Genomic DNA, 22,442 nt, shown 5'->3' on the forward strand with positions numbered 1-22,442 from the left:
TCTATTGTTTGGTCAAATTGGACTTTAGCCTTATTTGTAATTCNGATTTTGTAAAAGTTCAAAATAAGTAGATTTTTTATGCAAATGGGCTATAAATTAATGGAGCATATTAACTTTTATCTATCTCGTATCCTAATTTTTTTTTTATGTAGGGTTACAAGTCACATCCAATAAGTATCGAACAAGGCAAGTTCCCATTGTTCTCTCCAATAAAAAAAATAATTGAAGGTGTTCTAAAATGGTTCCCGTGTAACTTTAATCATCCATTACATTGGGTTACGCACGAATGTGTCGAAAATAATCTGTCTCATTCAAACCAAAATATTTTAGCAAAATATTTTAGCATTCCAGCTCTTATATATATATCATAAATAAAAAAACATGCAAGTTATGTTTTAACATTTTCTCTTATATATAATTTAATATATAGTTATTAGTTTATTTAATATGCCAAACGTATTTTTGAAGCTAATGCCCAAAAAATTAAAGATAGAAAGGTTTTCGGCTTAGTAGTAAGTTCATGGGCCACACCCGTCAGCCCAATTGTGAAAAGTAAATGAGGTGACCGCGCGTACATTGCACAAGAAGCCCAAATTCAACAAATGATTTAAATTTATGGGCCCCAGTGAGAATCCTTTATCTAGGCCCACTAAAACCAAAAGTGAAAAAGAAATTAAAAGTATAAAATTTGAATTCGGCTAGGATACTAGCGATAGCACCAAGCATTTGGTGCTATCGAATTTTTCACCGTTAGATTAAACCTTTGACTATTTTTACTCGTTAGATTATACTATTAAATCAATAACTTACTCAACCTTAGAGGGCCAAATCATTCTAACCGTATATTTTTTCATCTAAGGGTCTGAAAATCTAATAACACCAATAACCTGGTGCTATTGATAGTATTCCAGTCTAGTTCATAAAATTTTATGTATTTAAACTAACTTAGTAATCCTTGAGGGTGCGATTTTGTGTGACACATTTTTTTTTTTTTTTATTTTACCGTAGGATAGTAATAATCCCAAATGGGCCAAACCCAAAAGCACAGTTGGTGCTAATGGACAGAAGAAAAGAGTGCGTCTCACTGAGGCATGCCTCTAGATTTTCTTTTTTTCTGACTTTGGGACTGTTCAAGTTTGGAGCTGAAATTACTAAATGTTGTAGTTTATAGGTGGTTAAATATCCATTTTGTCGTACTTTCAAATTAATTGGTCGTGTTGAATTGTAACCGGTGAATTGGCCAAAAAAAAAAAAACAAAAAAGTTGTGAGTAATTGGTTTTCTAATGGTGCTTTCCCTTTTACCTATGGTTGGGAAGCCACATTGCTGTTACTAGAAAATATGTTTCTTTTTCAGTTTTTTTTACAGCAGAGTAATTTGAAAGTCATTTGAAGTTATCATTATATTCAATTGTAACTTTGTATATACTTAAAAAAAAAAAAAATTCTTCAGGGTAGAAAGATAGTAAACTATTCATTTTTATTCAATTTTTTTAAAAATAATTTAGTTAGAAATATAAAATAATTAGGCTTCAAATATATATAAGTATAAGGCTATTGCTATAGTTTAAAAAGTTCTTTGATTGTTAAATAAGTATTTTAATTTATCTTTTCACCCACCTTTACATAGATACACACCAAAAAGAGTTTTTCTCTATCAGCCCCTACATTTCACACATGCATTTCACATGAGGAAGTTTACTGTATAATATTTATATTGTATTATCTATTTTCCAGTCAGTTATATCTTAAAAAAAGAAAACATAATAAAAATATTTTTCTAAAATTTATAATACGATAGGTGAATGCAAAGTGCACCTCGTCTCTCTCTCTCAATTATTATAATATGATAGGTGAATGCAAAGTGCGCCTCGTCTCTCTCTCTCTCTCTCAATTATAATACAATAGGTGAATGCAAATGGCGCCTCGTCTCTCTCTCTCTCTCAATTATAATACAATAGGTGAATGCAAATGGCGCCTCGTCTCTCTCTCTCAATTATAATACGATAGGTGAATGCAAAGTGCGCCTCGTTTCTCTCTCTCTCTCTCAATTATAATACAATAGGTGATTGCAAATGGCGCCTCGTCTCTCTCTCTCTCAATTATAATACGATTGGTGAATGCAAAGTGCGCCTCGTCTCTCTCTCTCAATTATAATAAGATAGGTGAATGCAAAGTGCGCCTCGTCTCTCTCTCTTTCTCTCTCTCAATAATAATACAATAGGTGAATGCAAAGTGCGCCTCTTCTCTCTCTCTCAATTATTATATAGGTGAATGCAAAGTGCGCCTCGTCTCTCTCTCAATTATTATATAATATGATAGGTGAATGCAAAGTGCGCCTCGTCTCTCTCTCCCTCTTGCGGATTCCAACTGAACACTACTCTTTTCACTCTCGCTCTCTCTCCCTCATCTCCTCTCAACCGAATCTCCCTCTACTTCCCTCCATGGCGACCTTACTTAGAATCTGGCTATATCGCCCTCCCGATACGCCGCGCTTATCGCCAACACGTTCCCCCCAACACTTCCCAAACCCTACCCTCCTCTGCTCTCTCTCCTTCCCCTCCTCTACCAATCCTTCCCCATCCTCAAGGTACGCTCCCCTCCTTACCTCTTCTTCTTCTTCCTCGATTGCAGCTCCCTCCCAAACCCTAACGCGCATCTCCTCCTCCTCCTCCTACCCCCAAAACCCTAGTTAGCAATCGCGAGGCGAAGATCGAGCCGCGCCGTCGCCACTGCCGCCGCGGCTAGTTCCGACCCCGTGATGGATGCGAAGCCCATGCAGGGCGAGAGGATGCTGATATATCTGTTATTGTAATGTTGTTTTATGTTGTTTTAACTGATTAATTTGTTCTTCTTATGTTGGTTTGATTTGTGTGGCTTAGGTTATGGTTCCGCCACATCTGTTGATCAAGCATTGGATCTCTGTTCTCAGGAACGAGCAAACTTCCTATGTGATTTTCAGTAAGTTGCTCGTTTTAGATCTTTTCGAAGCTTGTATGTTTTGATAAAAATGTGCTCAATAATATCATCCTGAAATTGTAGATTAACTGCACTTTTTTTTTTTGTATACATATCTTTAAGTATGTTAATAGCGCATCAATATTTATTTTTTTTTTTTTTTGAGAAAAGGTAGCATGCTACTGCTTCATTCATTTAAAAAATAAACTGGGCTACAAGCTGAAGCAACAAGGCCTCAAGAGAAATACAAGAGCAAACAAAAGCAAAATTAAAATTAAAACTAAAACAAAAAATTATAGATAAAGATACAACTAAGAGCACAGGATAAAGCTGAAGATATATATAAAAAAGAAAATAATAACAAACTAGCAAAAAAGGTCCCAGATTTTCGTAAGTGAGCGGATCTTCAACGCGAGTACTCCCATCAGACGTTTGGATTTCTGAAAAATTCTTTTATTACGCTCCAGCCAAACAACCCACCAAGTTGTGGCAATTGTCGCTAACTCCTTTCTTCCGAGAGTTAAAGAATTGTTTGACGTTTGATTGTTAATTCAGGATAAAATTCCCTATTTTTATAGAAACCTTGGTCAAGTCAAGTGAACTGTAATATTGTTGTCGTGAATGTAGGGTTAACATTTATTGATCAGGCACTCAGTCATACTGTTATATGAATACTTTGCATCCATAAAGATTCTTTTCCTTATCTGGATTTCTTTCTGATTTTATCTCCAAGACAAGTATACTATTAAATACAGTTTCTTTTTTCTCCCTATGGAGATTCATTTAGAGTTCAAATTTGAATGTATTTAGCAGAAGAGCTATTACCCTGGATATTCAATTGCCATATTTCAAGGAAAGCTCACCACTATATTTTATTATTCTGGGTTTACGCTGCAAATTCAGTTAGCATATTACCTAGTTGAATTACATGATAACGTAATTAACATCTTCTCTGCTAATCCTGTTATAGAGAGTGCCATGGCAGAGCTTGGGAGACTACTCATCTATGAAGCTTCGAAGGACTGGCTAGTGAGTTAAATTTCAGTCAGTAGCCACCAATTCTTTACTAGCTATTTGACATTATTTCCAAGCATATCTCTTTTGTTTTACTTGGTCTAAGACCAATTTTAAAACTAACTGGCACATTTGGAGATGCCATTGTAGCTTTCCATTGCCGAAAAGCTACAATTCCTTTGGAAAACGAACTAATTCATGATAATACTCTTTATTTTCAATTTATCTAGACGTCTACTGGTTCAATTTCATTCACTGTTTTATTCTGGCTTATCACATCTTATCTAAAATTTGACAACTAAATTGTTCAGTGTACTTCCAAGGTGTTACAATAATGGTTACATACATCGAACAACTAAATTGCCAATAAAGCCCCGTATTATTTAATTATAAAATTAAGTTTTTTTACAGTTTGCATTTTGGCAAGAAATCTAGTTAAGATAAAACATATACATTTATGTTATTCTATACTTGTAAAACGAGAAATAAAGTTGGCTTGATTTTGGCATAGTATGACTTGCTCATACAAGAAACATGTTACATAATTTAGTGCCTGATTTTGGCATAGTATGACTTGCTCATACAAGAAACGTGTTCCATACTTCAGTGCTTTCACATTCCTCATGTCATTTTTCATAGATTTATCAATAAATAAACCAAATATCCTATCTAAATTGGCATAACATTTGGAAGATTAAAAGAAAAGAAAAACCATATTCTGCTGCCATCTGATTAATATTGGTTAATTAGTTAGAACAAACCTAGTACTATGTTTCCTTGGTTATCCAAGTTAGAACTTCTACATCTACATCTACTAAGCTAACTTAAGTTTTCTTGTGAGTGCATGCACGCGTGCGTAGGGATGATATACTTCATTCACTTCAACAACACTATAAGGAAACAAAAACATCAATTCATACCAAGAGAAAAAAAAAAGAAAAAAAAGAATATCTGTGATCTTTCATATCATCTTCATATCACCTCCTCAGCTGAGACCAGTTGAAAAAAGCAAAAAAAGGTCTAAGAATAGCTTTCTGTATCAATTCGGAATGACAAATAGTAAGAACACTTTCCTGTAACAATAGACCTTTTAGGAATTTCTAAACCAAGAAAAATTGAAAAAAAAAAGATAATTAAAAAAATTAAAAATAAAATGTAAAAAAAATGAAATTTACTGTGGCTCTCCCTGTAGCAGCAATATGGAAGGTAACGGAAAAACACAGCGGTGAAGAAGGAGGCGGCGGAGGGGGGCGGAGGAGGAGGCAGCAGCGAAGGCGGCGGCGGGGGTGGCAACATAGCGGATCTTTTTAAATCTCTTTTTTCACCCGCTGTTCCATCGTGGCAGCACCGTAGACGGCGATCGCGAGGACCACAGTGGAGAAGGTGGGGCGGGAGAGGCGGAGGAGGCGACGGCGGCGGGGGCGGGGTACGATCGGGGTACGATCGGTGTACCCAAGTGTTGATGAATGAGACTGTGCCATCTCTCCTTGCGCAGCGCCACCGTAGATGGCGATCTCGAGTGGACGGCGATCTCCCTGCGCAAATGTTGATGAATGAGATTGCGCCATCTCTCCTTGCGGAGCGCCACCGTAGATGGCGATCTCCCTGCGCAAGCAGAGATGGCGCAGTCTCATTCATCAACACTTGGGACACCGATCCTACCCCGCCCTTGCCGCTGCCGTCGCCTGCCTCCCCTCCTCCGCCGTCGTCCTCGCGATCACCGTCTACGGTGGACCCACGACGGAGCAGCGGGTCTCTTGAAAAAATAGATTTAAAGAGATCCGCTCTATTGCCGCCCCTGCCGCCTTCGCCGCCGCCTCCTCCTCCGCCCCCCTCCGCTGCCTCCTTCTTCACCTCTGCGTTTTCCCGTTACCTTCCATATTGCTGCTACGGGGAGAGCCACAGTAAATTCCTTTTTTTTAAAATTTTCATTTTTAATTTTTTTAATTATCTTTTTTTTTCAATTTTTCTTGGTTTAGCAACTAGAAGTTTTGATGACCGTCATCTGTTCGGTCTACGGCGAGAAATTTCAAATCATTCCTCCGAGAATTCCTACATCCATTATTACAGGAAACTGCTCTTGCGGTTTTCAATTCCGAATTGATACAGAGAGTCATTCTTAGTTTTTTTTTTTTTTTTTTTTTTTTTTTTTTTTTTTTTACCTTGTCTCAGCTAAGGAGTCTCAGCTGAGGAGGTGATATGAAGGTGATATGAAAGATCACATATATATCGGTCGGTGCCCCCCGTCGTTACGGCCTCCTCCGCGCCCCTCCCCCGATCTTGCGATCGGTGGGTGCCGATTCTTCCGCCCTCCGTCGCTGCGACCTCCTTCGCGCCTTCTCCCCCGATCTCGCGATCCGGTGACGCCGATCTTGCCGCACTCGCCGTCCCCTTCTGTCGCTGCGGCCTTCTCCGCTGCCCCCTCCCCGATCGGTGGCGCCAATCTTGTGCACCGCCACCCCCTCACCGATCTTGTGATTGGTGGCGCCGATCTTGCCGCACCGCCGTCCCCTCCGTCGGTGCGGCCTCCTCCACCCCTCCCTTCCTCCCCGATCTCGCGATTGGTGGCGCCGATCTTGCCGCCCCGCGCCGCCGCCCCTCCGTCACTGCGACTCCTCCCGTTTGTGCGGCCTCTCCGTCGCTGCAGCCCCTCCGATCTCACGATCGGTGGCGCCGACCGCGGAGGAGGCCGCCAACGACGGAGGGGCAACTGGGGCAGCAAGATCGGCGAGGTGGCATGGTCTAATTCTTCAGCATTTGTGGGATACACGCCCCACCGCCCGCCTCCTCCTCGACCTTTCACCCCCCTTCTCAATCTATGGTGGCGTCAGGGACCCGAAAACGAAAGTTACGTCCCGCCCCCTCTCAATCTATGGTGGCGTCAGGGACCCGAAAACCAAGTGCGTCCCGCCCCTCCTCAATCTTATGGTGGCGGTCAGGAACCCGAAAATGAAAGTACGTCCCGTATTTTGAAAAAAAGTTCAAAAAGACGTTGCTCTGTTCCCATGGCCGCCGCCGTCGCCCCTCCGTCGCAGTGGACTCGTCGCCCCTCCCGATTCTGCGATCGGTTGGCGCCGATTCTTGCTGCACCCGTCGCCCTTCTGTCGCTGCGGCCTTCTCCGTCGCCCCTTCCCATCTCGTGATCGGTGGCGCCGATCTTGCCGCACCCGCCGCCCCTCCGTCGCTACGGCTTCCTCCGCCGCTCCCCTCCCCGATCTCGCCATCGATGGACCGATCTTGCCACCCCGCCGCCCCTCCGTCGCTGCGGCTTCCTCCACCGCCCTCCGTCGCTGCTGCCTCCTCTACCGCTCCCCGATCTCGTGATCGGTGGCGCCGATCTTGGCCGCCCCTTTCGTCGCTGCGGCCTCGCGCCGCCGCTCCTTCCCCATCTCAGGATCGGTGGCGCCGATCTTGCCGCCCCGCCGACCCCTCGTTCTCGGCTCCTCCGGCCCCCCTCTTTCGATCGCGCGATCGGTGGCACCTCTTGCGGGTAGGGGCAGCAAGATAGGTGCCGACGCGATCGCGAGTCGGAGAGGGGGCGGAGGAGGCGGAGAGACGGAGGGTCGCAGGGGCGGCAAGATCGACCACGCATCTTGAAGATCGGGGAGTGGGGGGGATCGGCGAGAGATGGCGCAGCCGACGAAAGGGGCGGCAAGATCGGCGCCACCGATCGCGAGATCGGGGGAGCGGTAGAGGAGGCAGCAGCGACGGAGGGGGCGGTGGAGGAAGCCGCAGCGACGGAGGGGGCGGCGGGGGTGGCAAGGTCGGTGCCATCGATCGCGAGATCGGGAAGGGGGAGCGGCGGAGGAAGCCGTAGCGACGGAGGGGGCGGTGGGTGCGGCAAGATCGGCGCCACCGATCACGAGATGGGAGGGGGCGGCGGAGAAGGCCGCAGCTACAGAGGGGGCGACGGGTGCAGCAAGATCGGCGCGACCGATCGCAAGATCGAGCGAGTGGGGCGACGGAATTCGCAGCGACGGAGGGGGCGACGGCGGCGGCCATGGGAACAGAGCACATCTTTTTGAACTTTTTTTCAAAATATGGGACGTACTTTCGTTTTCGGGTCCCTGACGCCACCATAGATTGAGGAGGGGCCACCATAGATTGAGGAGGGGGGCGGGACGTACTTTCGTTTTCGGGTCCCTGACGCCACCATAGATTGAGGAGGGGGGCGGCAGAGGCCGAGGAGGAGGCGGCGGTGGGGGCGTGTATCCCCAAATCTTGAAGAATTAGACCACGCCACCTCGCCGATCTCGATGACGAAGGCGGCGGTGGAGGAGGTGGAGGGGGGTGGCGGAGGCGGGAGGCCATTCTTTCTTCTCACTTCAAATTTTTTTGAAAGCTAAATTCTATCTTGTAAAGTTAACTTGAGTGCGTCCTCTTAAAAGGACAAGAACAATGCAATTAATTAATTAATTAATTAATTAACTGTAAAATAAAAATAAAAATGAAAGTATATACTCCATGTACCAATCCTAATATGTGTTCGGCATATATATTAACTTTAGGGTGCGTTTGGTTCGCGCTATCTTTTAAAGATTACTAATAATCCAATGGAAATAAAAAAATATGACGGTATTTGGTTAAACGCACTAAGTAATCTAGTTGGTAATATTGGATTCACTTGGGAATAAGATTCACCCCAAAGTACTAATCTCATTCCCTTGAGGGAGGGCGGGTATCCTTATATTAATGGATTGGGGTAATCATAATATGTCTAATCTCTTTCTTTCTTCCTACCCGCCGGCTAATTGATATTATTTTTCTTTACACTCTAACCTTATATCTCTCTCTAAACTTATTTTTCTCTCTAAAATTCAACTTTTTTTTTCTCTCTCTAAACTAAGCTTTCTCTCTCTCTCTTTCTAAAATTTCAACTCTCTCACTCCCTCTAATTTCGACTATATTTTTCTTTCTATTTTTTTAATTATGTTTTCTCTCTCCAACTTATACTCTCTTTCCCTTTTTTTAAAAAAGATGTTGAAATTTTTAGCAACATTATCTAAAATTAAATAAATANAAAATTGATCTAGTTCCTGCTTATATCTGAACTTGTACTTATTCCTGGAACAAGTGATTTTTATTTATCTAAGATCAAATTGTCATGTGCTGTTTAGGGCAAAGTATATACTCGTAGGAATGAAAAAAGTGGTGGGTTTTTTTTTTGTCTCGTGTTGCTTACATCCGAATAGAGAACTCGTCTATATATATATATATATAGGGATCAAAAACCGTTTTTATATTATTTTATATATATTATTCCCTTAAGTAAAAGTAATTATTATTTTTTTCTTTTTTTGTCCCATTCGGAGCAGAAAAAAAAAGATTATCTATATTATCAACAAGATGAGATGAAAGGTTAAAAATTAAATTTCCAATCCCCATTATAGCTTACGCGTTTTAAGAAGCATGCATGCAAATATTTAAAAATCCTGCTGCTCCATCCATGTACGTCGCGAAACAGCTAATGAGGAAAAGGACCCATAACTGCATCTATTATAATCTACGTACGTAGTTGACTCTATGAGCAAATTACTTAAGTTCCCTCAATGAGTGCAATTTTGATTCTCACAAGTAAATTAAACAGGAAAATTTGATTTAGCGAGTCCTCTACAACGCGATTTATAACTTCTAATCAAAATGAAACATTTGAAAAATTTTGTGTTACCACATTAATAATTGAATAGTAATGCAAAACTTATTATTATTTCATATATAATATATCCAGTACCACAAGTTTTGACATGCATCCATATATAGATCCACCGAACATAAGCTCGGACGGAAAGATTCAATTATTGATCCGTTCTGATTGGGACACCAAATTTTTTTGAAGATCACTCAATTCATTTTGACTGTGAATAAAATTAAGAAATGAGAGGTCGTGTTCATGCAATCTTTTTTTTTTGGTTAATTTAATCACAACACTTCTACATGTACGTGAATATTTATAATGGAACTATTCAAACATTTGAGTAAGCATTAAGCTCCCTATAAGAAATAATTTTGCTTTCGTCATCGATCATCGCATCTAAGTTTGGATAATGTATCGATGCTTTTGACGAATACCTAAATATAATAATAATAATATATGTTGCATATATACACATTAATTCTTCATAGTCATCTATATATATACATGTTTAATTTTATATAATTATACAAGTTTAACAATGCACTGCATGCAAATATTATCGTTGCTACAAATACTAATAATAAAGCGTACGTACGCAACTCTAACGTTCAACAGGAGTCAGATGAATTATAACAGGTCAATAGCTGAGCTCACTCCGACAATTAATTAATTAATTAATTAATTAATTAATATAAAAATAAAAGCAAAAAAAAAAGAAACCGGGTCCCGTCACCGCCACCGCGATCTCATCACCGTCTCCTTCATCGCTTTCGAAGAATAGAAGGGGAAAAGGGGCGAAGCTCACCTCACCGGTTTCGCCCCTAGGTCTTCGTCCCCATCGGAAACCCTAGCGCTCGATCGCGCGGCGAGAGAGGGCGAAGGGATCGTCCTCGTCCCCGTCCCTGTCCCTGCCCCTGTCCCTGTCCCCGTCGCTTTCAACATCCCGAAACCCTCGGCGACGATATGCAGAACCACGCCTACAACCGCCTTGGAAGCTTCGGTAGCGGCGGCGGAGCCACGCCGTCGCCGCCTTCGTCGCCGCGGAGGTCGCCGCGGATCCACCGGAGGCAGGCGAAGCTCGGCGGCGGCGGCGGGGGGGGAGGACGGTGGTGGGGGGGCCGATGTTCCACACGATGGGGCTGAGCGCGGTGGTGGNGCAGAGGGCGGCGTTGGCGCTCCTCACGATCCTGCTGCGGCGCCAAGCCATATTCCTCTTCGCCCCGCTTCTCTACGTCGCGGCGATGCTCATCTACATGGGCTCCATCTCCCTCGATAGCGTGCCGCGCATCATCTCCCGCCCCGCCCCGGGCTCCGTGTACCGGAGCCCTCACCTCTACGAGCGCCTCCGCCCCGACATGAACGCCGATAACTCCACCGATGCGGTTAGTTTCTCGAATCCTTTTTCTCCTTCCTCCCGTTAGGGTTTCGCTCGGATCCGGCCCTACTTCTGATGCCTCCTTAACTTCTGTTTTGGGCATAATATGCGGTTCCCATTAATTCAGAGTGGCATTATGATTTGTGGATAAAATTTGGTATTTTCATGATAATATATGAGCAGAGTTAACGCGTTGTTATCTTTGCATGCTGCTTTTCACCTCAAACCTAGTTTCCATGGGCCGATTTCGATTGGAATTTCTGTTTCGGCAAGCAAATAGACAATGCAGGGACATTTGATCTATCTAGCTTTCTGCAAGCTCCTAGAAACCGATTTCATTTAGGCTTTTGGGGAAAAGCTAGTGAACTTCATAGAATGATATAATGACATTACTTAGTTTACTAGGGTTCACATTGCAGAAAAGGAGAGAGCTTGATTAATCTTTATGTGATTTGAGCACTAATGTTGATTCCATTGCTAGACTCAAATTACAGTCTTGAAAGTAATTATTGTTGGAGATTTTGCTCTCAGAAGAGAAAACTCTATTCTACAGTTCGCTAACCCAGACACGCAGCTGAATGCAAAAAATGCGCATCTAAAAGTTGGCGGCATAAAATTACTGTGCTGCCGGCTGTAGTTGCGTTGTATTCCGGTAGATCCAATCGGTCAATACTTGAAGGTAGTTGTAAAAAAAAAAAAAGGAAGAAAGAAAGAAGTCCCAGAGTAGTGAATTTGTTTGCAAGACTGCAGAGAAGAGAGGATGTATTTGTACCAAAGATGGCTTCCAAGCAACAAGATATTGTAATGAATCCAGAACCATCATATTAACTATATGGGCTAATGTATTTTAAACTTTTCTTAGTGATTCTATTGGAACATTCATTTAATTGATTTTGTATTTCTTCCATGCTTGATTCCTTATAAGCAATTGGACTAAAACATGTATGTTTTCTAGTCTTAGTTATACCCTGCTTTTAAGTGTCATATCTACCATAAATTGTTACTTGTTTGATCTTTCTTTATTAATTCTTTTTTCTATGACTCATAGCTATTTTATTTTTGTAGCTAGCGACTGTATGGAAGCACTCTTATAAAGGTGGTGGCTGGCGACCATGCACAAACATGAGCACCATTGGTATGGCACATACTGATTTTTTTTTTTTTTTAATAGGAAGATCTTTTTAGAGGACTCTTTCAACCTTTCGTATATTGCAAGGTTTCTTCTTAAGGTACTAATACGGAAAGAGCATGTTCAACATCTCATTTCTTTTATAGGTTTGCCTGAATCAAATGGTTACATCTATGTCGAGGCAAATGGTGGCCTGAATCAGCAGAGAACATCGGTTTGTTATATTCTCTTTCCTATTTCTTGCTCATAATTTCTATAGGTTTGCTACTTTCTACAGTCTGGATTATCTATTTACATGATACTTTACTTCATGTCTTTTCTCTTTACATTTCTAGATATGCAATGCAGTTGCCGTGGCAGGGTATCTGAATGCCACACTTGTTATTCCGAATTTCCACTACCACAGCATTTGGAGGGACCCTAGGTTTGTGACATTTTACATCTCTAATTTTCTTAGTCATTTTTTCTCTGTATGAGGATTTTTCATTTTTAGCTGAAACCATATGTTAGTTTGATAAGCTACAGGATGCAACTAGTAGCAGGAATGAGTTGAATATTTGTTGAAGTAATATCCGGTGCATGATTGATAAATTAGATTGGACCATTGCGTACTTGAGTCACATTGCTATACCTTAACAGAGAGACAGTTTGGATGGATCTTATGAAGATTGCTTTAACCTATAAGAAGCGTGGAATTAACAAATTGTTCGTACCAATTTCAAAATGTTAAAAGGCTTTAAAATGTGCCTTCGGCTTCTACTCCTGGATTGGTCTAGCTGGATATGCACAAAAGCATTTCAGAGTGAAATAATTATATCATTTGGTAAAAATCATAGCGACCAATGAGAAAAGAGGTAGATAAATTTTCAAGATAATCTTTCTGTCTTGCAGGCCACAACATTGGAAAGATGATTTCTTTGGTGCTTTTCATGGCATGCCATGTAAATAGTGCAGACGGTAGTAAATATAGGTTTATATGTGTTTAACTTTGCTTCTCTTGGAGTTTGCTTAGGTGACTCAGGAGATATGCAGGCTAAGTTATCACATTTTTTGTATTTTACTGTTGTGTTTACAAGGAAAAAAAAATTGTATGTTCTTCAGATTGTTACCAATTTAGATTCTTAATAGCTTAACATTAGGCAAGGTTTTTCTCAATAATGACACAAATAACATTCATTTGGATGCAGCAAATTTAGCGATATCTATGATGAGGATCACTTCATCGAGACTCTTAAAAATGATGTTCGAGTGGTTGATACGGTGCCTGAATTCATAATGGAGCGTTTTGGTGACAATATGAGTAATGTATTCAATTTCAAAATAAAAGCTTGGTCTTCTATTCAGTATTACAAGGATGCTGTTCTTCCAAAGCTGGTTGAAGAAAAGTGAGTTGAAAATCCTATTTATATGCCATTTCTAGCTGTTACTTTCCTCATTTTGATTTATGTGGAAATTACTAGGTGAAGATTTTGGTTTTGCTTTATGTTAGTTTTTTGTCGAAGTTACTCTTTAGCTTATGTGTAATAATCATTCAACTCCTCGAACTTGTCTTTTTTTAAAAAAATAAAATAAAATAAAACAGGCTTATAAGGATTTCTCCTTTCGCAAATCGGTTATCATTTGATGCCCCTCCTGCCGTCCAACGCTTAAGATGCTTGGCTAATTTTGAAGCCCTGCGTTTCTCGAATCCTATTGCAACTTTGGCTGAAAAGTTGGTTTCTCGAATGAAAGAACGGAGTGTTGATAACAATGGCAAATATGTTGCAGTACATCTTCGCTTTGAGGAGGTTTGTTTGTGTTTATTTTTGTGATATTTACATTTCATACCTTTGCAAAACCATCTATTGCACTTACAACCCTACAAAACCTTGAATTTTGATACATACACTCTAAAACCTTAATATCTTGCATATGTTCCCTTCTACTTGTGAGAATGCCCCTCTTTAGAAAAAGGAACTTTTTTTAAAAAAAAATAGCCATGAATTGGATGACTCCCAAACTGAAGGGTACTTTTGTAAGATATTGCACTTTCAAAGGGTACATATGAAAATTTAGTACATAAATTGGTGATCTTACAGGGATATATATGTGTAAAACCCTTTTTTCATTTAGTTCTGCATCCTTCTGCAGCTTTCATATTTTCATATTTTGGGTTACATTGAGGAGTTGAGGACTAGATGGTAGATTTTCCTATTTTTCAGGATATGGTTGCATTTTCATGTTGCATATTTGATGGTGGGGAAGTGGAGAAGCAGGACATGAATGCAGCAAGAGAAAGAGGTTGGAGAGGAAAGTTTACTAAACCTGGTCGTGTAATACGACCTGGTGCAATAAGAATGAATGGAAAATGCCCACTTACACCTTTGGAGGTACATACTTTCCAACCTCTCTTCTTCTTCTTCTTCTTTTCTTTTCTTTTTTTTCGTTTTGAAGATGAAAAATACCCTATTTTTCATGCTCAGGTCGGATTAATGCTCCGCGGAATGGGCTTCGGTAATAATACTGTAATTTATTTGGCTTCTGGAAAGATTTACAAAGCAGAGAAGACAATGATTCCGCTTCTTGAAATGTTTCCCCTCTTACAAACAAAAGAGTCATTAGCATCACCTGATGAGCTTGCTCCATTTAAGGTATCATTGATCAATAGCAACAATATCTCACGTTTTTCATATTTCTGATAACAATTCTCCTTCCTAAAATGCTCTAATCCGTCAGTTGTTGCTTTCAGAATTTCTCTTCCAGGATGGCTGCTATTGATTACAGTGTTTGCCTTCATAGTGAAGTTTTTGTGACCACGCAAGGTGGGAACTTCCCCCATTTTCTGATAGGTCACAGGAGATACTTGTATGGTGGGCATTCTAAAACTATCAAGCCTGACAAGAGGAAATTGGCCGTGTTATTTGCCAATCCAAATATTGGGTATGTTGTTCTGGACCTTTATGAACCCAAAACATAGTTTAGTTTTCCTTCGTTTCAATCGAATGCTCGCGAATAGCTATTTGTTAATGGTTCAGAGCTTTATATCTATGCTACATTAATCAGTCTGGAAGTCTAGTTCACCAGTTATGTCCCTCTCATTTTATGTTGACTAATGTTTAAAAGTCCAGGCTGCTCCTGCTAAGTTGCATCAAATCCCTCAATTATCTCTTGTCCCTCTTCTTATAGATTCTGGATATATATATATTATATAAGATAATATTGTAATGTATTTGGCGTTTCTTCTTCATTAATATTGATTCTGATATTATTGTAATCCATTACATGTGACAATCGTGTTATTAATATCACTTATCCAAAAATTTCTTGAAGAAGAAGACACAGGCAATTGAGCCCTAGGACACTATAGACTATAGGTTTCCCACTGTCACAATCACAACGATATTGTGTGTATGTGAGCTCCCTCTTGGAAGTTCAACTTCTCTTTTGCTTGCAGGAGTCGATTTGAACAAAATTGAAAAACATACATGAAAGCTTACATCTTGTAGGTTTCCTTGGTAGTGTTACCTTCTATTCAGATAATTTTCATCTGACATGAACCACTATTATTTCATGTTTTCTCGTTACATTTGCATAACTTAGTTTATCCTCTTTTCTTCCGCCTCTGAAAACAGTTGGAAAGCATTGAAGCGCCAATTGCTAAATATGCGAGCTCACAGCGACGCAAAGGGTATCGAGATCAAAAGACCAAATGATTCTTTATACACGTTTCCGTGCCCGGACTGCATGTGCCGCTCGAACAAAACAGAAGTTTTAAAATCCTTACAAGCTCGATAGCATTGTCAGAGAAGATATCCTTTTAACTCATCAGCAACTTACCAGCAACTGACCTGATTTTTTGTCAACTGATGTACAATTTATTCGTTCGCATACGGTGGAGTGCTGCCCCTGTCCCGCATGCACTGAAAGATCCCATTGATACAATTCGTTTCATCCTGACATACCTGCGCCCCCTTTTGTATAGTTAAGATGATCAGATTAATGGCTTGTCCCGACAGCTTCTGTATCTCAAAGTGCTTTTGACAACTGAATCTTCGCTCTCTGCTCTCTAGTTCTGATCGAGGCTTGTATCCAGCTTGCTTTTTTTTTTNTACGAATGCTTGTAGAGAGAGAGAGAGAGAGAGAGAGAGAGAGAGAGAGTTTATTTTTTCTGTTGGCTCACTCATTTTTTTTTTTTATTTTGTTTGTACAAGTGGGCTATTGCCCCGGCAAATTCTTGTTAGGAAGAGAGCTTTTCTCTTTTTTTTTTTTTTACTCCTCATTTTACTTAGAAAGGTTTCTCTTTCTTTTGTTGTAATCATACTCTCCGTTTTGTATACTTTTCTACCCGCCAATCATTGGTGTTGAATGTAGAAATTAGTTGCGAATTCTCGTCGTGGTCTCTCTATCGAGTGGGAGAAATAACATGGTTCTTTGAAAGGTGTGTCGACTTTCTAATGCTGTTGCAGCACGAAAGCAGTTGTTGCTTCGTCATAACTTTGTCGCCCATTTTCTATCTCAGGCTTCATTTGGAAATCAAATCTAACGTATGTGCGATTCTTCTCGCTTCATTCTGAAATTATTTGGCTTCTGAGATGCTCCTTCGCCTTTTCACCTATGATTTTTTTTTTTTTTTCTAAGAGATAGATACTATGCTATCCGCTTTGTTTATTTTATTTAGAAATAAACTTAGCTCATGCATTCTTGAAACAATAACTGGGTCAAATATTTTATTATTATTTTATATATGTATATATATATAAAAAATAAGCGCCAGTATCCAGATAGTCCGGATCCGCTATCCAGACACGGACGCCTCACGGGAGTCCACCCACCATCCCCGACCGCCCCTTCACCCCACACCTTTTAATACAAACCACCCAACGCTCACGATCGCCGTCCACCGTCAATCCAACGGCCTCCTCTCGTTCCCCGGACGCTTATTATCTATGCAGTAAAACCCCTCGCGCACACATCACCCTACCTTACATTGCACTGCATGTGGGCCCCCCACAAAATCGCAACACGGTAAATATTATATTATATATTATGTAATATGCAAGCAGAGGAGAGGTGGTGGTGGAGGGGGAGGATCGATCAAGCAATAAATAAACACGCATCCCGTCATCAGATCTACCTACATACAAGATACAAACCCCTCCCCCATAAATCTCCCCATTTACACACCCGTCAAAATAATATTGTCTTAAAATAAAACAANTAGGGTTATACTTGAGGGGTCTTTTCGCATTCTTTTTCCAGTTATAATAGAGTATAAATAATTAAAAAAAAAATCCATCACCCTCATCATCATCATCATCACCACCACCGCCACCACCATCATCATCATCCGTCCATCCTTCGCCCCTTTCCCCAATCTCTCTCTCTCTCTCTCTCTCTTTCGATCTCCCCCACTCTTCAGTGTAGCGGAGAGAGCGGAGTGAGAGAGAGAGAGAGTGAGAGAAGCAGCGAAAAATGGCCGCCTCATCTCCTCCCTCTCTCTTCTTCTTCGTCATTATATTATTATCAACAACGCTGCTGCTGCTGCTGCTTCTGCCCTGGCCGGCGGCGGCGGTGAACGTGACGGCGCTGCTGGCGGAGCACCCGGAGCTGTCGGGGTTCAACCGGCTGCTGTCGTCGTCGTCGGTGGCGTCGGAGCTGGCGGGGCGGTCGTCGCTGACGCTGCTGGCGGTGCCGGACCCCTTCCTGGTGCGGTCGGAGGCGGAGCTGGCGGCGCGGTCGTCCGCCGACCTGGCCGACGTGCTCCGTTACCACGTGCTGCTGGAGTTCCTCTCCCCCTCCGACCTCCGCCGCCTCCCCGCCTCCGGCCGGCTCGTCACCACCCTCTTCCAGACCACCGGCCGCGCCCCCTCCGACCTCGGCGCCGTCAACCTCACCTCCCTCAACCCCAACCCCAACTCCAACTCCAACTCCTCCGCCGTCCTCGTCCGCTCCCCGGCGCCCTTCTCCCCCGCCAACTCCAACGCCACCGTCCTGGGCCTCGTCGCCTCCCTCCCCTACGACGTCAGCGTCTTCGCCGTCGACGCCCTCCTCGTCCCCTACGGCTTCGACCTCGCCGCGTCCGAGACCCGCCCCCCCGTCGGCGTCAACATCACGCGGGTGCTCGTCGACGCGCGCGGCTTCAACGTCGCCGCGTCCATGCTCGAGGCGTCCGGGGTCGCCGCCGAGTTCGAGGGCGACGAGGGCGGGGCCGGGATCACGGTCTTCGTGCCCACCGACGACGCCTTCGCCGGGCTCCCCGCCACGTGGCGGCTCCAGTCGCTCCCGGCGCAGGAGAAGGCCGTGGTGCTCCGCTTCCACGTGCTCCACTCCTACTACCCGCTCGGCTCGCTCGAGTCCATCGTCAACCCGGTCCAGCCCACGCTCGCCACCGAGGACACCGGCGCGGGCCGCTTCACCCTCAACATCACCCGCGTCAACGGCTCCGTCGCCATCGACACCGGCATCGTCCAGGCCTCCATCACCAGGACGGTGTTCGACCAGAACCCCGTCGCCGTCTTCGCCGTCTCTAGGGTTTTGCTCCCCAGGGAGATCTTCGGAGGGGGAGGGAACGCGGCGGCCGGGGGGGGAGGGCCGGGGCCGGGGGCGGCGCCGCCGCCGGTGGAGGCGGCTGGGATGGCGCCGGAGCCCGAGGGGGCGGAAACGTTGCCGCCGAGGCTGAGGGGGGAGATGAGGTCGGAAGCTCCGGCGAGCGGCGCGGCCGGCGGCGGCGGAGGAGGAGGAGGAAGACGAAGAGGGTTTGCGTCCTTTTGTATAGCATTGGTGGTGTATCTTCTCCTGGTATGTGATCCGAGTTTATTATCTTCTTCCGCATCTTCGTAGTAGTAGTAGTTTTCCTTTTTCTTTTGGGTTTTCGCTCTCTCGATCTCTTCTTTTTCTCTTCTGGGTTTTGGAATTGTATACAAGAAATCGAGCCTTTTGCTGCAAAGCAGCGATTTTTCCTTCCTCATCATCTTTTTTTTTTTTTTTCAATATTTTCGGGTGATCTTGGGTAGGGGGGAGGGGGAATTTAATTCGGTGGCTGTTGAAATAATCTCAAGCATTGTATTATTATTTTAGTAGAATTCGTTTTTCTTTCTCACATGTTGTATCACTCTTTCTCTCTTCTTTTTCCTCTTAATTTTTCGTCTCATTTTTACTCTTCCTTCTCCTTTGATTGCTCCTTTACTCGATCCCTTTAATTCTTACTGTAAAAAGAAGCTATGAGATTCGATAAAAATTGGTTCTTTTCTTCTCTGAGTTGTGGTAGAGTTTAAAAAGGGGCTTTTTTTTCCTCTTTTTTTTTTTGGGGTCTTCAGCTCAGTAGTAGCCAAAAATGAGGATACAAAAAAAATCCAATATTTTCTCTTCCAATTCACCAAAACACCTCAGAATTAAGACCCCGAGGTGATTAGGATGCAAGAGATCTACGAAGAAAAGCTCAAAGCGTCGCTCTATTAGATCCATTACAACCGTGAGATCGCCGTGTGTTATAGCACGGTAAAGCTTTTCCCTATCGACGCTTGTGGCAATCATAGCACGATACGAAACTCCCCACTCATTCTTATTTTCTATAATAATAAAGCTTTACTTGAAAAAAAAAAACCTTTAAAAAGCGCTTATAGTATGACAAAAAAAATTCTACAGTTGATGAGTCTCCGTGTATATTTTATTTACGGGGGAGAGGAGAATAAGCTCACCGGGGGGATATAGTAAGGGGGTGGTGGGAATGAGCTGGAGCCTGGAGGGAGGGGCGGGGCGGGGCGNTGTCCGTGTCGCTCCGCCACCCGTTAGATTCGGTCCTCTTCCTCGCAAACGTCGCCGTCCACGGGCCGGGCGTTGGGCCCCCGTTTGCCGGACGGGTGGACCCCACGCGCGTCAAGTGGGCGTCTGCGCGCGCGCCCGCGTTTGCCGCCGCGGCGCCACGTCATCGGCGGTCGCAGCGCGTTCGTCCGTGCATGGCGTGTAGGGGATCGATGGTACACGTTACTCGCCGGATTTGTTGCGTTGTCTTTGTTTCGAGGGTCGCAGCGTCTAGAGACGTCCTTGGGGGTTTTGTGGGCCTCTTGGGCCTGGTGGGCTTGGATAAGGCCTAATTAGAATATGGAGTCTAATGGTGAGGTGAGATTAGGTTTTATTTATTTATATATATTATTAAGAGTACTGTAGTTTTTATGCTTATAATTTTTGATGGATGGTTAGGATGAGAGATAGAAGAAAAATTAAAAAGAAATATGGGTGTCTCAATTTCTACTTTCTCTGTATTTCTCTCTTATTTATCTTCTTTCTCATTCTAACCATCCATCAAAATTAATAGATGGTTAGAAAGTTAGGAGCTCAAGAACTGCAGTGCTTCTAATAGCACAGTAGCCCTATTCTATATATGTGTGTGTATTATGGCCCTTCGTCGTCGGTCATTTTTGTGTTTGGAAATTTGGGATTAAGCTGTTTTTAGCTCTTCTAGTACTGTTGCTTTTGAGGTAAATATGTAAATCAGAAGGTTAGGGTAAATTGGATGGATTGTTCCTGCTTTGCAATGTTGCTACTTAGTCCTTAAAGTTTTCACTTAAATGAATTAGTTCCTGAGCTTTCTTATCGGTTGTAATCATATTCCTGGGGCCGTTTTGCTGTACAAAATAACTTAATGTTCGTCGTGCCGCATGTTCCGTGCTTGATCATTTTTCCACCTGGAAGGATTGTTTTGCCTGTAGTACGTGACTCTAGCACATAGTAGTAGTATATCTAAAAGGGTGAGGTGCTAGGATTGTAGTGATCATTTATGAGGAACATATGCATTAGGATTGAAATTAGTCATTTTTATAAAAAAAAAAAAAAGAGAGTCAAGTTCGGAGCACGTGGCATAACAAACATTGGTATCATTGGTATCAGAGATGTGATTACAGAACATAAAACGTTTGAAGAGCTAAATTGTTTTAAGTACAGAAGCAAGGGTCTAAACTGCAATATTGCGCAAGTGTATGGACTATCCATACCAACTATTTTCTCTGTTGTCTTGGGTTGTTTTCATGTGCAGAGGTTTTGAAGGGGTTGCACTGGGTTGGAATGATAGGGCCCAAATTTATACAGAGAGGTAGGTGCTCTCCTTACTGATGGTCTTATGGATTTATAGTTTTCATGCCAAGTCTTCTATTTCTTTCTTTGATTAAGAATTTAGAACCATTAGTCAATTTGCTGGTTAGTTGTGGAAATCTGGCCATTTATTTGAGGCCCTCTCGCCCTCTTAAGCTGTTCTTTAGGTTATGCTATTTTTCCGGGTGTGCATTCTCTGTTGCTCTGTCCGCAGGATTTTCTGCACATGGGGTTATCTTGCCGCTCATTACTGGCGGAACGCATTTAAGCCCGTCCGTATCGGATGGCTCGGATGCATTCCGTCGCTGATGAGCGGCGGGATCGTCCCGTGCGCAGAAAAATCCTGCGCACTGGGCTGTAGAGAAGCCATGCCCTATACGTCGGGGCAACAACTATCCTTAAACAAAGGAAACATTAATGTTGCCTTAAGTATATAGTTGTGCACATCTTTCTAATTAATGGTCGATGTAATAGGTGGTAGGAGAATTGATTGTTTTCTACTTTTCATTTAATATTGGGAAAACTTCAAAAACCCCCTTTGTGGTTTCAATTTTTTTAAAGTACCTATAGTTTAAAGTGTATCAAGTTAGTACCCTGTGGTTTCTCATTTTATCACTTAAGTACCCTGTGGTTTAAGGTGTATCAAGTTAGTATCATGTGGTTTTGCACTTTATCACTTTAGTACCCTGTGGTTTTAATTTTGTATCAAGTTAGTACCCTGTGGTTTTTTAAACCATAGAGAACTAAAGTGATAAAGTGTGAAACCATATGGTACTAAAGTGATAAAGTGCAAAACCACAGAGTACTAACTTGATACACCTTAAATCACAGGATACTAAAGTGATAAAGTGAGAAACCACATAGTACTAACTTGATACACTTTAAATCATATGATACAAAATACAAAAGTGTGAAACCACGGGGGGTTTTTGAAGTTTTCTTTTTAATATTAGGGTGGAAGCTCCCTGTTAGTGTTGTAGGAAGAATGAGTTAAAGCCTGCTTGATTGACTTTTGAAGCTAATAAGTTAGACTTCGCTGAGGAAGACACACATTATTTGTTCTTCGAATTAATCTTCTTCAAGTTAATCTGTTTTTGAGCTTGATTGGCTAGTTTAGTTTACATCTCAAGTCGGTATTAGTCTTAGAAACAAAAACTGTTAAGATACTAAAAACAGGATACACTTCAATGGGGGGAGCCATCGATCCACTTTGACATGTTATTTTTATTTTTATTTTTTTTTTATCAATGGGTTCGCTTGGTGTATT

At 42.5% G+C, this 22,442-nt stretch overlaps 4 protein-coding genes and 1 long non-coding RNA gene across 8 annotated transcripts; 4 read left to right on the plus strand and 1 right to left on the minus strand.

The window, feature by feature from the left end:
* Positions 2,284-5,177, plus strand: LOC109728220. 3 transcript variants are annotated; one of them, XR_002220937.1, is made up of 4 exons: positions 2,284-2,588; positions 2,691-2,809; positions 2,881-2,959; positions 3,927-5,177. It is a non-coding gene; the product is annotated as an uncharacterized LOC109728220 (long non-coding RNA). The 3 variants fall into 3 exon arrangements; XR_002220936.1 differs by having other exon boundaries at positions 2,691-2,959; XR_002220938.1 differs by lacking the exon at positions 2,691-2,809 and having other exon boundaries at positions 2,288-2,588.
* LOC109728325 (vegetative cell wall protein gp1-like) lies at positions 6,181-7,113 on the plus strand. The gene has a single exon (XM_020258711.1). The coding sequence runs from the start codon at positions 6,181-6,183 to the stop codon at positions 7,111-7,113; it is 933 nt and encodes a 310-aa protein (XP_020114300.1).
* Positions 7,361-8,281, minus strand: LOC109728326 (WAS/WASL-interacting protein family member 2-like). Its single transcript, XM_020258712.1, has one exon. It carries the CDS (start codon positions 8,279-8,281, stop codon positions 7,361-7,363), a length of 921 nt encoding a protein of 306 aa, XP_020114301.1.
* On the plus strand, positions 10,762-16,093 carry LOC109728047 (uncharacterized protein At1g04910; the record flags this gene model as incomplete). 2 transcript variants are annotated; one of them, XM_020258325.1, is given in 10 exon segments in its annotated part: positions 10,762-10,987; positions 12,046-12,115; positions 12,256-12,323; positions 12,445-12,533; positions 13,297-13,494; positions 13,692-13,896; positions 14,311-14,478; positions 14,572-14,739; positions 14,838-15,028; positions 15,721-16,093. In XM_020258325.1, coding segments are annotated over 10 exon segments (1,546 nt in total), but the record flags the coding sequence as incomplete, so codon positions are not given.
* On the plus strand, positions 17,387-18,928 carry LOC109728327 (fasciclin-like arabinogalactan protein 4). The gene has a single exon (XM_020258713.1). It carries the CDS (start codon positions 17,561-17,563, stop codon positions 18,926-18,928), a length of 1,368 nt encoding a protein of 455 aa, XP_020114302.1. The 5' UTR covers positions 17,387-17,560.

The sequence above is a fragment of the Ananas comosus genome, linkage group 23 (assembly GCF_001540865.1).
Source record: "Ananas comosus cultivar F153 linkage group 23, ASM154086v1, whole genome shotgun sequence".
Classification (NCBI taxonomy): Eukaryota; Viridiplantae; Streptophyta; class Magnoliopsida; order Poales; family Bromeliaceae; genus Ananas; species Ananas comosus.